The 18681-nt window shown below is 37.3% G+C and overlaps 1 protein-coding gene across 1 annotated transcript; it reads right to left on the bottom strand.

Annotated features, from left to right (window-relative positions):
• Positions 1-208: 208 nt before the first annotated feature.
• LOC128724686 (segmentation protein fushi tarazu) lies at positions 209-1738 on the bottom strand. Its single transcript, XM_053818410.1, has 2 exons — positions 796-1738; positions 209-729 (listed from the first exon to the last, which is right to left on the bottom strand). Exons 1-2 carry the CDS (start codon positions 1736-1738, stop codon positions 209-211), a joined length of 1464 nt encoding a protein of 487 aa, XP_053674385.1.
• Between the last annotated feature and the right edge of the window lie 16943 nt (positions 1739-18681).

Below are 18681 nucleotides of genomic sequence, written 5' to 3'. Positions count from 1 at the left end.
CTTATCTGAGTGACGTACGTCAAGTACTCGTCCGTTTTAATAATGCGCATTAAATGTATTATCACATAGTCAGAACTAAACGCTAATCAATAAGTTATTATCTAAGCTTCCGCTCTCGTTAGTTAAGAAGACATCACATGGTAGACGTAATAACGGGTGGAATTCACTAAGTAATACTAATAGTAATACTAAGTAATTCCCATGACGGCTACACGAAGCTGGGGGCAATGTATGCAGCAGTAGACATATGTTGTCGGTAATCATATTCAGCACTAGCAGCGGTCGCTTGATCCTGTTGGTGATGCGTGATTATCGGCGAGTAATAGTACTGGCTCTGATGGTGATGATACGGCCATTGCCCAATCGATGGTTGCTCAGCATCCCCTAGTAGATGCGAGGTAGCGATTGAAGAGGACGAAGATTGGTGTGCATCGGAAGTATTTAGATCGTAAGGTGGTTGCGATTCTGTCGAATGTTGTGCCAGATTGGCGTCGAGATGATGTGGCACTAGATCTGGCGTACCGGAGGACGAGCGCAGTTTTTTTTCCTTCATGCGACGATTCTGGAACCAGATCTTAATCTGCCGCTCGGACAGCTTGAGCGTATTGGAAATCTCCATGCGGCGCCTTCGATTGAGATATCGGTTGCAATGAAATTCTTTTTCTAATGTAAGCGTTTGGTATGTAGTATACGACTGACGGATCCGCTTAGATGCTTCCTTTCGGTTACCTAAATTGAAAGAAAAACATGGATTAATTCCATTGCTCGGCTGCTTTCAGAAGTGAGCTGACTTACCTTCAGAGTCGCCATTTTGCGACATCTTTTCGGCGATCATTGGAGATGAGACTGCACTTTCCATATCCTTTGGCGAGAGAGGCGGAGTGCTGACTCCATCATAGTTTGGCGTATCCGGTTGTTGAAGATGATTCATGATGAAGCTTGCATTTTGCACCGCTTCCAAGCCATACTTGGAACTGTTGTCCAGCAGGCTGTCGATGCTGTCGTTCGTTTTGTTCGGCGAAAGAGGTACGATGTCTGGGACCAACCGATCGCTTGAAGCCGGGGAAAGAACACCATTGTTGCAACCAACCACCGGAGCAGGACCGGATAATTTTACTGGTGCGGACGTATAATGTGGATTGTATTTCAGTTTCTTGGCCGGATTTGTGAGCAGTGCTCTCAGGGCTGGATAGTCCGTTGAATCGCTGTGTTCACTCGATGAGAGGCCTTCGAGTATCGAGTCGTCTTCATCGGAATACTTTCGCTTTGGTGCTGGCACCTTCACGCTTTCACATGGCATACGGTAATCCGCCACAGCAGCATTATGTTGCTCCGATTCATTTGCTCTCTCAAACAAATTTTCACTACCATACTCGGGAACCATTGGTTGGTATGGATATCCGAAGTAATTATCGAATTGATATCCGTATTGATCCAATTGCTGTTGTTGTCTGTGGTAATACTGATTTGCGCCATACTGCCCGTTGTAGTAGTACTGTCCGGATGATGCGTAGCCAATCGACGTAGAAGTTAGTGCTGACGGGGGTTCGCTTTCTGGTAGCAGAGGCTGCGATGAGACGTATTGTGGAGCTTGCTGCTGTGGAATGCTGGAATCACTCTCTGCACATTGTACGATCGGCTGGTACTGGTTGGGAATATACTGTTCCTGGGAGTAGTTAAAACACGAGCTATGATAGCTCGGCTGGTACTCCTTGTAATGCGGATATGATGTCGCCATGATGCTTCGTTCACTTTAAAACACAACCGACAACGAAAACTCTTTACACAATTCAGTTCACACGACAGAACACACTCCTCGATCGTATCACGTTCAGTTACAGCGAACGAATGATGGTAACATCAGCAAGGCGAGTGATTTTGTTCTAAAAACTTTCTACCTTAACGTTCTGCACAGTTTTCCGCAACCAAAGGCAATAAAATCTGGCACACGACCTAGCTAGGGTACAAAAATCAAACTTTTGTGCATCCCTTGCTCGCTCGTGCATCAGGACCTCCCTGTTAGGGTAAATCCCGATGTGGGATAAACAGTAAGCAAGCAAGGTAGAGACAGGGAGAGTGTGATTTTCGCCTACGGGCGGGCGCAGCCGAGATGATTACCCTAATCCTAATACGCATGAAACACATACACATACATACGGGTCAAAGGTACATAACCAGGATCAGTGTAGGAGGCAGGCCAGAAACGAATAGCAACGCTGTTTTGTTATGTGCAGTTCCGTGCATGTATTTCCGAAAAAAATATGAAGCAATATTTAAAAGATCATAAACACATACAAATCCATATGTACAAATGTGAAGGAGCGCGAACATTGCCATCCTAAGAAGACGGCACGGTTGCTTAATGTATATAGGAAACATATCTTTCCGACACCATCCCGGGTCGCATGCCTTCACTAACTGGCATTATAAGCACTAGGGTCGGTGCACTGATAAACGGACCAGCTCAATAAGCATGTACCAGCTACATTCACTTCAAGGTTATGGGATTATAAACAATAAGTTGCAGCAATGTAACTTAAATGACACGTCCTTGCAATTGGTGCGAAGGCCAACAGCTCTACAGCATAGCTTCCGAATTTCGAATGAACGACGCGTGGGATTCATTTATGCTTAGAGACCCATAGAGTGCTGAAATTCCTGGGGCGCGTGTGACTTTAATTATATACGAACTAAAGCATTTTCGTTTGGACTTTTGTCCTACCTAAAGTAAGCTACAAACGAAAATTTAAATTATACGACCTTAGAGTCAACCTAAATAGATAGGTAGGTGAAGTACATCTAATCACAAGCGTAGCTATTTCGAGTTTTTTTTCGTGGCTTCGGCTAGTGATAACCACCTTATACGGCACTATATTATGTGTGAACCGGATGCTGCATACAGTCCTCAGAAGCCGTGAGTTTCCATTGCTCTAAATTGAAATGTAACTTCTCACAGCAACACGCCGCGAGAAGGATATTTTCAGCATGCGAGGGACGAACCGTACTAGAGAAAGGGGACAGACAGAGAGAGCTAGAGAAAGTATGAGTGTAAGTGTCGGCTTATCCCTCCGTTCAGCGCCAACACCCTCCGCAGCGAAAAAATTGAAACGTGTGGCATTTTCCCTGTTCCCTCCGATTGATCGTTCGATTGGTATTGCCGTTGATTTAGATTTTTGATTCCCTCCCTCCCAAATGTCCCCTAGCAAAAGACCTTGCATGATCATATGCCATGCAGCTATGTGAACATGTTGAAACGCCCGTCCAGCAACAGAAATTGAACGAAAATAGCACAAAATAAGTTTCGGGAGAGCGTGTGGAATGAATTAAATAAATAGTCATAAATTAAGATTCTGTGGCTGAAATCGAACAATTGTTCACGAACTGCACGTAGAACCTTCAAACGTAGAGTTGCAGCTTGAAACTAGAGACGCGAGGGCGAGGAAGGTCACGCGAGTGACGGTTGCAGCATCATTTATCTTGTCGATATCAACTCCGATATATAATGCTCGATTTCAGCACACGGAAAGCGACAGATGTAAGTCAAAGTCCGGATCAATGTGCAGCCCATGCTTGTGGCCTATTGCCAGAGCATCAAAAAGTTAGCTTTCAAGCAACGATAGTTGGAAAAGCCGACTCACACGAAGCTAGATTACGGTGCATTGCGAACGATTCGAACTCCAATTCATTAATCAGTGTTAAATCACTTTGCAGTGGTCAGCAGCAAGCACAGATCAGCTGCATTTCATTCGTTTCTTTTCTCTTCGAAACCAGTTAAAGTGTCTTAAATCCAATGATGTTATCATAACTCCGTTGCATTAGCCACTAGTATGTTGATTGTCCAGCCGGTCGTGAGTTTTATAATGGATTTCCAATCCATCCCGAAGCATGACAAAGACGACACAAATTCATTAACGATTTTAAATATAAATAGTAGCTTTCCCAACTATCCTACCGAATTCAAAACCCAAAATCTACACAGCTAACTGTTTTTCAATGGATGAATTAGTGATGCTTTCAAAGGTTTATAACATATAAGTTTCTGCTAGACGCTAATCACACGCCACAAAATATTGCTTGAGCTGATCATATAGGATATTGGATAGGTAAACATACATGGCTGATCACGGGTACATCGAGGATACAGCCTGATTGGATTTCCGCCCATTTTTACACATTACAAGTAGATTAAGAGAAGCAGAGTGAAATTACAAGTGCTTGATTCCTAGTTACCCTTAACGGGTTAGGTAAAACACGAAACAGTACCTATACCTTTATTTGCTTTCTCTACCTGTGAATGTGCAGAAGAACGAGAAGGATGTTGAATTTGAACCTATTTTGAATTTGAACGGTTTGATACTCACAAACACAAATATATTCGTGGAGAAATTGTAGGCCTACATATTATAAATAATGCATCCGTAAATATGTTGATAGCAATTTTATATATCCATATATTGTATCGCATCCAAAGTTAACGTACACTAAAATTTTTTTATCAACATATTGTGTTAATCACTTTTAATCTTACAACACTTATTCTTTTCGAAATTAACCGTCAAAATTGTAAAATTGTATCTTATGCCTTATAAGGATTATGCGTAACCAGTGAGATTTCCCCTTGTGTGTTCAAAAATTATGAAAAAAAAAAACAAAAACAAAAAACATTTTTTATATCTTATATTTTGAACTGGTACATCTGAAAAAATTGTGTTGCTCAAAGGCAAATAGCGATTGATTTTTATGTCGGTTGTTAAATGATATCAGATTGCCGAAAACAATAGAAAAACCGTGGCGCTTTCGATATAGATAGCTCAGCGCTGTAAAGGAAGAGACCTCCCATTTATTATCCAACGTGGTAACTATCATCGGAAATGTGTTCTGAAACGCCACTCTTTTACCTTGTCGTTTTGTTTTATTATTCTAAATGGCGTTGGAAGCGGAACCAAAACAAACCCATAAACAATTCGATATCCATCACCTACTGATCAGTCAGGCGATGAACAAGACGAAAGGTACAGAACGCACATATCAGATTCGAGCGTTATGAGTCGCTGAAGTCGTACTACCGTAACACACGGGCTTAAATGTGCCGGTTTGGAATCACCGAACCATAAAAAACCCAAAACCTGCCTTTGCTGCCATGCTCTTCTCCAACCCCGAGTAAAGCGAGATACACCGGCATGGGACAACCTGTGCGTTAATAAATTACAATAATTTGTTGAAATTTATAATTTATTTCTTCATTTTCGATTCGTGATCGAGCTAGCTCAATTCCTGCGTTTATAGCGCAAGTTGATGGCGATTCCAGGGGGTGGACTTTTCTGAGGTCGAAAATCCGAGTTCTCAAGTAGCAAAAGACTTCAGCCCAGTCACTAGCTATCTAATCAACTCCAAGCATTGCCCATTGCCATGAATGTTAAGTCGTGCTCTGCTTCGAGCACCATATCTTACACAAAGCGCCGCTAAAACTATGCACACGTTCGGTTTACCAAAGGACTTTCTCGCTGACTGGCGCATAAATATATATCATCAAGCTCCGTTGTGGGCTCTCGAGAATGAGGAATAGGACGATGCAGGGTCGTATACGCCCCAAGCTCTTCGCTGCATAATTTATTAGGTTAAAAATTAGTTAATATTTAATTTATAGCGTTCCAAACATTTCCTCCCTGCTGCCTAGAGAGCATGGGTAGACACGCACGAAGGCCCGAAAGCTCGAGCTGGGGAGCGAACGGGAAAAAACAAAACCCTCTATACACCAAGCCAGTGTCAACGAATCGTTCCTAAAACAACAGGGACCTGAGGAATGGTCAACTTGAGCAAATTTATATGAGAACTTTTGGCCTTGGCTCAAACCATGGCTATAGTTTTGGACGACGTTAAACGTCGTTTTAGGAAGGAAGAGCGGTGTGGCTTGATCGCGTCGACCCGACCAGTCCGTTTTCGGTGTCAAACGGGGTGGAAATTTATGCCCTTTTAAGCTGTGCTTTGACGTTTTGTGGCTGATTTTACCTCGCCTTTTTATTTATGATAAAATTAAAGCTTTATCTGCTTACCGTTTCCTTCACGCGAGTTGATCTCATTTTCGTTAGCAAATGTTAGTATGTGCGATCGACGCATCACGATCAGTAGGGTTTCATGTCTCATCGAATGAGAAACATGCGCAGGTGACTTTTAGCGTTCGCTTCTTGAGCTTTACCTTACCATGAAAAGACCTTCGCGTAGAGGGAATGAGCCGAAAAGCTATCGTGATCACGCGCAAACCGGCCCTCACCGTGGCAGTTATCGTTCACCCGGCAGCTGCGTAACATAATCTACTTCATTTGAAAACAAAATCCAGACCACGCTGATGGAACACAACTAAAACGAGGAAAACGAACGGACGGTTCGTTTTAAAAGAGATAAATTTTGCAACAAGAAAAAAATTAATTAAGAAACTGTCTTATGCGCTGTTTTCAATACTGCGAACTGTTGCGATGCTTTTTATGTGACCGACGCAGACGCAAGCCACATGCCCGGCCATAAAACGAGGGAGCCTGGAACGACGGTTACTGTATAATGCAACTGGACAGAATCACATTTGATCGTACCAGGAGCTTTGAAATACATTTATAAAAAAATGATAGAGCCAAAAACTCAACATCTTTCCTCTTTTGCCTTTTGTCGCATTCGGTCATGGTACCAAAATGACTATATGCTATACGAGGCGCGGTGAAAAACTGGGTTTCAAATATAGCAAAATTTAATTTGCAGATGAAAAAGTAACCGATAACGATCACATTTAGTATTAAGTATACGGTCATTAAAATTTTTCAATCTTCTACCACTGGTGTTGAAAACTACGTTTTTTTGTTGGTTGACACGGCTAACCTTTAGCCGGTGGTTTCCGCTTTGGTGTCGGCGTGAGTATGGATGTAACTGATTCTTGTCGTCTTTTCTCATGGCATCTTCCCTCTTTTCCGTCCACAGCCTTTTAAGAAACAGCACATCGCCAGGGTTTTGTGGGGAACATTGCAAGATTTGCAACCGTCAGAACTGTTGACCAGAGATAACCTGCACTATTACCAAATATCCAACCGTTTTTTTGTAAGGGGCCTGGGAGGCTATTATGATGACACAGTATTGAGTTTCCTTTTTCATTCGTTTTACAAGCCGTGTTGCTCTTTTGCGGTTCGCTTTCATGTGTGAAACTTCTACTCTTTCATGATCAACAGCCCCAATGTGTCGACAGCATTCTGGTGGAGGCATTTTATATCACGAGTATGCTACTCCATAATAAAAAAACGAGTAATACTGAAGAAACCCAGAAAAAGTTTCATGATTTATTTTTATTGTCTCTCTCGTTCCCTCAAACGTTCAGTGTTATATGAAGCAATTCCTGCGCGCGTTACGCTGTCTAGTGATAGCTGCCGGTACAATGTGGAATGGTGTAGAATTTCTGGCTCCCGAAAGAAGGGCAAGCATTTTCTTAATTACTTTTCTTGAAGCATAAGACATATATAAGGTACAAATAGCACGAACATATTGCAATAACAAATATCAACGGTATTTGTAATAACTTGTATATTTCTAAATTAAAAATAATTTTGTGCTCCATAGTGTCGTCTAGCTCTAACTATTGAATATTTTTATTCTTAAAATACATTACGTATGCCATGTAAATCCGTTGTCTTGAAAAATATATCAAACCTCAGAGAAGGAACAATTAACACGAAAATATAATGACTACGTAAAATAAATAGAGTTATAAATAATACAGATGCAAAACAAAAATTGCAGATATTATAAAATATTTGTGAGAACATATATTAATTTTTTATTATGTATTTTTTAAGTATATTTTTTAAGTAATTCTATATTATATTATTCTATATTATATTATTATATATATTTTGAAATAATAAATAAATATAATATATATATATATATATATATATATATATATATATATATATATATATATATATATATGTATATATATATATATATACACACACACATATATATATATATATATATATATATATATACACACACATATATATATATATATATATATATATATATATATATATATATATATATATATATATATATATATATATATATATATATATATATATATATATATATTTATAAATATATATAAATATATATAGTTATATATATATATATATATATATATATATATATATATATATATATATATATATTTCTATATTTATATACATATATATATATATATATATATATATATATATATATATATATTTATATATATATATATATATATATATATATATATATATATATATATATATATATATATATCCATATATGTATAAATATATTTATTTACATATGCCTCTCGCATAGTAAATATAATAAATTTTGCTGCAATCTATCCTGTTGGTTAAGATGTGATTCTTGTTCAATGTTAGTAAAAAAACCTATAATTTTTATGTGGTGCGTTATTAAAATCGATTTTTTATGGGATTTTACTATACTGTAAACATAACTTAATGCATATGGATTATAAAAAAAAGTTATAGTCATTGTTTCTTTTCGTATTATTACATAACGTATTATTACTTAAAGAATTTTTATTGAGTTGAAAAATCAATCTGCTTCTCGATTATGATTGCCTTGACGTTCAATCAATGATAAAGGCAAACATGGATGGATTAAAGGTGATCAATTATTTATTTTTTTGCAACGAAAAATTTACCGCAAGTAATATTCAAATTTCATTGTAAAGTATCCAATATGCCTCATAAGGCATGATGTCTCTTTGACAAAACAAACAAACTAACACCTAACATAATGTTGGCTGTGTGTACGTGAAGAAAATTGATTAATGAATTTTCCACCGATGCTATAGCAAACATCGTTACTGATTTCCAAACCAACGTTCTTCTTTTATCCCATACTGAACAGCCGACACGCACGCAATCGGTTGAAAACATACATATGTGAAACCGGAACATTGCTACGCATTCCGTTGATGGCAATGGGTGCTCGTGGCTAATAACCAATATGCTCAAATAGACACGTCTTTACCAAAAAGAAAAAAACTGGGCTGCCATTGTAAATCAGTGTACATCAAAGCGTTGTTTGATTGTAGAAAATAATCATACTTGAAAGAAACATGACATTTAACAACAATTATTGGTTTCGCACCCACGTGGATTTATTCTTTGTTATTTTTACACCCTTTTTATTTACAATGTTTTGAAGCCTTCATGGCATCTCAAAAGATCGGTACGCAAAATCTACTAATTCTGCTTTACTGGTTTATTACAGACTAGCGCACGCAATAGTATGTTGTAAAGAGTAACAAGACATATTGTTCCTTTGTCGTTATTTTATTATCAATCCAAGCAAGGCTCCAAATTATGCATCAATAAATATCGATTCTAGACTGTTGCAACTGAGCTACTCCGCTGTCATCTATCGGTCGATAGGAAAACCTTAGCACAGCAAAACTAAAGCTTTCCAACGAGGACTTATGAAATAGACCCAAATAGTGCTTTAGGATTCTAACAAGAATTCTCGCCAGCTGCGACCAAACAGCCTACAGAAATCAATAGGATTTTTATCGAAAATTTGACCATTCCTTGTAACACATAGAATATTTTTATTTCAACTCAATTACTTTAGCATGGCCAGAAATCAATAATTTTCAATGGCGTATAGTTTTCAAAATTCAATTTATTATTTCGTTCATATCTGTATTATATTCTTTTATACGTTGGAACGTTGATTCGTTCATATTAAATGTCTGTCGAGAGAGTATATGAAATAATGAACAACTACCACTCGGATAGTAGAGAGAGATATCGCTAAGGTGGAGATAAACGCAAAGAAAGTTCATATAAATGTTGATATTATTGTTCAATATTAGCTAATGATTATTGATATTAGCTTAAAAGAAATGGATTTGAATATGTGAAGAAATCAAAAACGGATATAAGTCATTACTTAAAAAATAGAGCGAAAGTTAAGCAATCGTAAATCATGCACTATCCAAGCGTTAAAACCCACGCAAAACTTTCATTACATCTCATGTTTCAGGAAATCAGCATCATTGTAACATCCTATATTGTATGATATATGATTCTGAAATATCACAGATGAATTTTTGAACAATACCATTTTGCTAAGAATGTTCTAATAGACAATCTTACAACCGCTACATAAAATTTACAGCTTTGACACAAAACAGGAAACAATGTTATTCAATTTAACCTAAACTGTTTTTTTCAGCACAAATTAGGTACTTACCATGCGAACGAACAACAGATATTATGATAGTCCTGATAGCAAAAAAGAACAAACGTTACTCTTTAACGGTTTATTGAGCAATTATCGTCTCGTAGATGCTTGTTTTCAATACATTTCCAATTGCGGCAATTCTGCTGAGCACTACTTATCTTCCCCTAAATAATCAATTGAGATCAATCACGGCAGCGTGATACAAAACGATACCTTGTTTAAAACCTTGAGACTATTTGACTCTAGTTGACAATAACGACTGAAGCCATGGATGACCCTGGTAGTCTCCTGTTGTACCTGTTCAATAGAACCCCTTTGGAAAACGGAGCAACCAACACCTTATATCCAAAGCCCATTAGCAAATTAGAATATTTGCACCAGTTTCGCTGCTTGAATGTATTCGGGGCGTTCTCTTTTCTTCTTCTCTGCCTCCCAGGAAGGATATCATTATCTTTAATGACCGTTTTGGGTTTTCGTTTGGTTTGTAAAACCGCTGGTGCTACGTGTATTTTGAATCTTTCTTCTGTTTCAAGGTCCTCGTGTAAGGTTCGATTTGCAACCCCTTATCCAGGAGGATCGGTTCGATCTTCACACTAAAACGTGCACGTTAATGGTCCATGCTGCAGAAACCGGTTCTGCTACTGCGAGCTCATTGACAGGTTAAGCCAAAAAGTCTGCAAAAAATAGTCCGCCATCGATAGTTCGCTGGTATGGCAAAATGGGTAGTAAGCGTCAGAATAAGGACCTCACCTTTATCAATGCCTACTTGCTGCTACCGCGGAGAACGATATGAAATCGTCGAATGACATCTTCACGACTCACGCACACAGATTTGCTTAATGTAGGCGTTTATTATGCGTTTGATGGGGAAAATAAAAGCTTTCAAATTCATTCGTTAGATACATTTAAGATTAAAATGACAGAATTTGTATTTTAATAAATAATAACACATCTTGTTAATTTATAAAACGGTACATGTTTTCAACCATTGATTCAATGATACATTACATCATTTAAAAAAAACAATGTTTGTGGCTTGAACACGGATTTCATTTATTTAAAATATTGATTTTCAACAAAAATATTTCTTGCTATTTGCTAGACGATTCCAGATAATCAATCTGTAACGATTCAATCGTCATGATTGTTGTGTACTCACGTGTGATACCTGATTGAGGCTCAATGAAGGATGATTATACAGCGTCTCACGGTTTAAGTTGTTGGAGTATGGGACACCAACAAAATCGCTTAATTTGACACTGGCTTCTGATCGGTTCGGTTCCGCTTATCAGAAGCTTTTTGTTCCTAGCCTCGTCATTTTGCCTTTTGCAAATGGCTATATGGCGGACGCGGTATGCATTGCACTTATCGAAGGTACAGATTATAGTAATTTCAGATCGATTATGTCGTCGAAGTATTACCTGAACATTCGCAGTTAATTTATGTCGCATCTGCATCTGATGTCTCTGGTTGTTTGCAGCCACAAACCGCTGTGTGACGATCATGCAATGCATTCCCATACGCGCATCGAATCCGATGGTGGTGTTTTGGTACCGCGTGCTGATCGAATTCATCGACTCCTACAAAACTCGTTTCATCTCTTTTAGTCTGCATCCTGAATACGATATCTGTTTCTTCATGCCGATGGGAAAAAGCTAATCATAATGGAATTGAAAAGAATTATTATTTACGGTCCTTGCGTATGCCCATGCGCTTTGATGATGGTTTGGCATCTCGCTTGAACATTTCGTATTGAACCTGTGAAAGGATGAGATCCCGAGTGCGTAATTTATACAACGGGGCGGTAACATTTCACCTTTACCTTCTCTTTTCCACCTTTGTTCATTCAGCATATCGTAGGAGGGAACTAAGCTAGCTGTTGTCTCATCCAGTTTGTATCTCCCCATTGTGTATTCACTTCATCACGCGCAACCTGCGCACCAAGCTGTTCGCACTCCATCTCACTCAGTTACTCTTGACAGACGTGCTGTTGCTGTATGTGATAGCCTAACATAATATATCTCTTTTCACTCGACGAAACGACGCGCATTGCTCGATTGTTGCTCATGCCAAATCGACGAAATATGCTCACAGCTATGCAGGCTGGCATAGCTTTTCCAACGCTCAAGAGCATTGCATGTGTGTGTTTAATTTACGGCAAGCCGCTCGAAAGAACGGCAGAAAGAGAAAATCATATGTTAGAAAGAGTCCACCGTACATGCTAGGCCGTTGGACCGAGAAGCAGAAGACGACAAACGGCAGCATCCGCGATACCACCGACACAACACTAGCGCAATCGGTGGAGATACGCGAATAGCGCATGGTGTTTTAGTGGCCACTTCATTCCGGGTCTCCAACACTTTCGGTCGTAATGTGAAATCCATCGCGGTGATCGTGTAATTTACGATAAACCAGATCGCCGGTTAATCGATTAGTGCGTTTTTCAGTGATTTGGTTAACTTGTTTTACAATTAATGAATCAATCTATCGTTACAAATTATTTTGAACTTTTCCCAATTCGCATTGGCACAGTACATTTGAGTGATGAAGGGTTTTCTGCCATTCAAGAAAATCTAGGAAACGCAACTACAAAGGGGTATAACAGTGAAATCGTCAATACGCACCACATCGTAACTATATGCATACAAATGCACGCAACCAATTAAAAAGTGATTTCTCCAGGTAGAAAACTACAAAATTGATTCCAAAACGTTTTGTTTGTGGCAAGTGTGTTCTGTTGTATGCTTATAAAAATTTTATCATGAGCGCTGTTAGCTCTGTATTGTAGCGCTACAACAAAGTAGTTCATGGTTTTACGATGATCGGTTTCCGTATAGTGATTCTTCGGATCAGTGTTTATTATTCAAAATACAATGAATGACCGAAGAAGGATATGTCTACTGGAGTAAAATGGTGTGATCAAGAGTGTATATTAGAACGCAACGATTGAAACATATTTCAAAAAGGAAAGTGTTACGAGCACAATTTGATAAACAACCAGTGCAACTATTGCGGGACTTCTATGCATTTGTTTTCTGTAAAAGTGTCTGTGAGTTATATAATTGTTCACCAATCGACCTTTAATTATTTTTCTCAATTTTGTTTTGTTCGTGAAAGATAGCAAGCCAATAGGCGATTGTTTATCGAAAGTCATTTGTTGGTTACACAAAATAAGCATAAAGTGATCAAAGATCACTTTTGTCACTCATTAATAAATGGAAAACATTGATTTAAAGATTCTGCAGGTTGATCACAATATTGGATTCATATGAAACGCGAACAATGTGAGTGTTATTTATAGCGATTTCATCTGAGCCTCGCCCAGGCTGAGGAAAGTTCCGCACCACAGATTAGGGTCAGGCAGCCGTATTTTTGAAACGAGATTTAGAAAGAAAACGATTCAAAAATGCCATATGCTAGAAGGTGATGCACATTAAATGGTGTGAAATGACTGTGAAAGGCAAATAATACCATAGGGCAGGGTCAAGTATTTAAGAGTTTTCCGCAGCGGCTTAGATCATATAAAAGCCAGATAACCAGAAAAGCTTTCATTTCGTACAAAGTTGTTTCGTATACAAAGCTAGGCGATCATTTGATCGGATTCCATTTAAGTATCCAAACGACGTCATACTTAGTATGCTGAAATAGTTATGAAAAAGTATATCGACGATGCTATAATTGTTTTACCATTTACTCAAATATAATGCAACTATCTGCTTCAGCTATGAATTGAAAGATATAAGATGCAATTCAAAAAAGACCACAATTTAACAGTAAATTGATTTTAGTATATTTATATTTGTATCATAATCATTGAGACCCTCTTTGTGTGTTTGAATACGTTTATTTAAAAATAATCGAGTTCAAATGCAGAGCTTACGCAATCTTACCATATGTATATGGATTACATTAGTTTGTTTTATTACTCCATAGGATTCATAAAAGAAAAATTTTAATATGATTATTATGAATTGCATTGCATGTACACAACAATTTAAACACAAAATCGCAATTTACATTTATAACTAAATAGTTTGTTATTTCAGCATTTACATCGTATTGTTCATCGTTATTTGTCTTCCAATTTAACTAATTTTGGACAAAATTACAGATCAAAATTAAAAAAATAAGAATGCCAATGAACAGAAAATACAGCATATCCACAATATATGTACAAAACGCTTTCTAATATCTGTTTTCAAACGGAATATTAAATCAATATTATGTGGTTTTGACAACTATACCAATTAAAATAAATAAATCCGTAGCATAACAGGCACTAGCCATTGGCAGAATAATAGTTTTTGGTGGTTTTTTAATATATTTAATATATTATTTGAACGCTCAAATCGTTAAAAAGCGAAATAAGAACAGGTCAAACCTGCGTTTTGTGCATTGATTTTTGAATAGGTTTGGAACCTTAAAAATAAAATGAAACATAAAAGAAATTGGTCTTTTCACATTATCTGTTTTGGCATATATCGTTGAAAACATTTTTGTTATTCTGGAGGTGTTATTGCTGTTTGATATGTTTAATATATAGTTTGATAGTTTAATATATTGTTTAATAGCTGTAAAGCATCGTTTAAAGGCGAACAGCATTTGTATATTTGAGCTTAAAAACAATTTTTTAAAGTTTCGTAAAAAAAATTAAAACTTACAGTGGATACTGGAATATCAATTTGTTCGAGCATATTTGATGAATGGTTATAGTATCGGAAAACTTTTATTCCTTCAAGATCAAAGGTATTAGTTGTACAAGCTGCGTAAAATAAATCTTAAAATTAGCAAAATTAATTTCAAAACCTACGTTATATTTCAAAAACTCGAAAACTATATAAAATCTTGAAACTTTGTAAATTTTTATAAATGTAATTTTGTTATTTTAAATTATTGACTTGCAATTAAAAGCTGTTTAAACGTATTTACAACAAAAACCACATAAAAATAAATGTTGGTATACAAATGGTTTGACAAAATCTTTAACAAAACGAGGTCGAAAAAAGTTTAGAAAATCAATGGTGCTATTGGCAAGTAGTATAAGTAACAATATAAACAAACAGTATGTAGTAACGGGCAAATAACTGATCAAAATCGTTTGATTATATCTTAGCCATTTCTCATTTCAACTAGCAAAGTCAATCTATTAATGCAAATTTAACCCTTAACTTTTCACTTCATTCTTGCCGTTCTCCTGGTGCTATAGAGCCGAGGGATTAACTGGTAACGATAACTTGTTTTCTCAACCCTCGTAGAACACGAGCAATAATTGCCGTTATGAAGAGGCAAAACAATTACGTGAATTCTCATCCAACAATCACTCCTCGCACCGACTATTTAGCAAGCGACTGGTATTCTGGTAGGGCAATTCGGTCGTGCACCCGCTATACACTCGGCGGTCATAAATCAAGGGCTTTGAAAATGGACAGAATTGAACTTTATTGGTGAAAGATTAAGTTATTATGGTACCGCCCATTCTCCGTAGCTTCCTAGCTGTGTTCTACATTAATCGTGTCCATCATCGCACTGCTTACAATTTCCATCATCGCAAAGATCTATAATTTCTCATGAACACGAGCACATCCACTTGAAATGCGATCACCGATTATGGACTGTACATGTTTGAAGGACGATAAAGTACACAAATGTTCAGTAGGGTGCTTGCAATGCATCCGGTTGATGAGTTCTGTCGACGAAAAGTGGCATAATTGCAAAAAAAATCATCAAGCCACTTTTCTTAACCACAGTTTTCTTTTGCCAAAAACGCTGTGCGGAAAGCTCCCAAGCTGATCAGCACAATGATTATGTGATAATAGCCAGCACTTACAGAAGCTGCCCGTTGCTCGAGGCTCTAGATAAAGCCATAATGGTATAGTCACCGCCACACAATCAATGTACTACTAGACTCAAGCAGTGCTTCTAGCTTCAATGTGAACTAACTCGCGATAAAATATGCGGTGTTTCAATAGCTGGTTTCTCGTTATTACTGTTTAATGGTTTCGTTTACTTTCAATACAAAGATTACTCTTTCACTATGATAATCATAGACATAAACAAGATAGCTAGGCTCGCTTCGACTGAAAAAGATATTTTGGGCGATATACTGCTGCAGCTAGCATTAGAAAAAATCAAATTGAACATTATTTCACTTACATTGATAAGATGAACGATTTTCTCCATTCACACAATGGTAAATGTGATGTACATGATTATTTTAGATCTAGTACACTAAACATACGAAGGCAATTAACTGTGTGATAGTTGAAAGTGGTATAAAACTGTTAATGGTACAAAGAACGATCGTGTTGAATGTCTTGGCTGCTTATAAAGCACAGCTAACTCTTTTGTTCTTTTCTTTTCTGGTAGAATACGTATATAGAAATGGATATTTGTAGGCCATTGATACGCAATACCATCTTACAGGTTTTTTTTTCTTTCAAAATACATGTTTAGGTTGCTCTAGCGATTCATGTGAAAGGATATCAAGTATCCAGAAGAAATTTTATTCAAATCTTCTCATAAAGCAAGTTATACAAACACCATTGCGATGCATCAGAAACCAAAAGAGTTAGTTAAGAGTTGCTGTTTTTCAATATAAATAAATATGTCGGGGGTTCAATTACGCCTGAATAACTACACGAACGGCACGAGGTTTAATTCTTTATTAAGTCTCCGCCGTACGCAGGGCGGATTATCGGGTTACGAAAAAAAATCAAATAATAGGAAACCCTAACAAGGCAGACTTTTAAGACATTTAATTCATAAAATTAAATCACACATTGAAACAATCTTGTATAACTCATTTTGTCTTGGCAATGGTTAGTTGTGCTACAGTTAAATCGCTTATACGATATGTAACTAATTTCACTTTGTCCATTGTTGGTATCCATCAGTAAAGGCTATTGGCCAAACGCAATCGCATCAGATGACGCCATTTTTAAGTCTTTAGCCTCTAAACACAGTTCAACCTTTCGCTCCACGCCATTGAGTCACCTTTATGGCAACGTTCGCACGCGAGTAGCATTGCTACAACATAATAAATAAATCTTGTTCGGCTGCCTTTTTCTCGTTTAGTATAAGCTCAATTCTGCTTAAACGAAGGACTCTCACACGCGCGGATACATTTAAAAGAGATCCTTCGCTTGTGCGTGCTTAACGGCAGCCTCTACGGCAAAAGCAACCATACAAAAAGAAATCTTTTGCGATGAGCCACTTTTATGGCGTTAACTTTCTGTTTTGTTTTGCATCTTTTGCAACCGATCTTCGTTCGTGCCGTACGACTTCTTCAACTCAATTTTGTTTCTTATTCTTTTCATGTTTTAACTTCATTTTCCCTTTGTTGTGCTCTTTTCACGATAAAAGTTGCCTGCCTTTCCAAGATGTGCATTTTACTGCTATTTTCTTTTTGCTTTTAATTTTGATGATAGCACGCGGATCCTTCTTAGCAAACAATTATATTCAACTGGCGTCGAGGCAAACTTCGTAGCGTTTTTTCGCACCAGAGGCAAAATCAATCGAATGCATTCATCCTTGTGGTTCGGCCGGACAGTCGGTGATACTGCCTGAGGGTTAAATTGTTCATTGACTCGAAATTGCGGGGTTCTTTTTGGAAACTTGTTTTATTTTTCATTTTTTGCTCTCATGGTGGCTGGAGCCCCCTGTTATTTTCGAGGTCTCCAACGTCTCAGCTGCCTACGGGACTCTTATGGTTGTTGTTATTTTTTGCTTTCCTTTTTTGTTAAGCTTGCATATGCCGCCTTGTCTTCACTGCAGGGAGCGCATAACATCACCATACATTGCCACCGTCAACGTCGTCGCCATCATTATAACCTTAGTTAAGGTTTAAAGCACAGCTTGAAACTGTACTACAGCTTGAACTTGTAATTTATATAGACTCCGTGATTTTTGTTCTACTTCAGATCCGTTCTACTCTTATTTTCGAGTTAGTTTAAATAGCACAGTCCAAACAACTTGCCCCTAGATACGATCATTTCAGCTATAACGTATGAATACCAAAATATAACTTTAGTATAGTATAGAGTTTCTATAGTATCGAACTCGATTGAAGACAATCGTGACAATCTCAACTTGTTCAGCCATAAGTAGTCAGAAAAAAGTATAGAAAAACTCTTTGAATGCGAATATTTTGCAATGATTTTACAACAATTGAAATTATTGAGATGATCACCATTTCATGTTTTATAATCTATATATTATTTTTATATCTATAAGTATGGTAAATTCATTAGAATATTTTCGTGTTTTGAAGAATATAGTCTCAAACATCACAATGACCTGAACAATCCATTGACATTATTTTTAAAATATTGGCTCTCGTTCACAGCCGAATAAGTTCGATTGACGCATCCTCAAAGCTGCAGCATCTTGAGCAACATATAACCTATCAAA

This window comes from Anopheles nili, chromosome 2, assembly GCF_943737925.1.
Source record: "Anopheles nili chromosome 2, idAnoNiliSN_F5_01, whole genome shotgun sequence".
Classification (NCBI taxonomy): Eukaryota; Metazoa; Arthropoda; class Insecta; order Diptera; family Culicidae; genus Anopheles; species Anopheles nili.
The sequence above is the reverse complement of the archived record's forward strand: the minus strand, read 5'-3'. Positions and strand labels throughout refer to the sequence as shown.

Coding starts and splice junctions, on each gene's coding strand:
- LOC128724686 (XM_053818410.1), bottom strand. CDS start 1,738: ATGGCGACATCATATCCGCATTACAAGGAGTACCAGCCGAGCTATCAT. Junction 730..795: donor GCAAAATGGCGACTCTGAAG/GTAAGTCAGCTC, acceptor CTTTCAATTTAG/GTAACCGAAAGGAAGCATCT.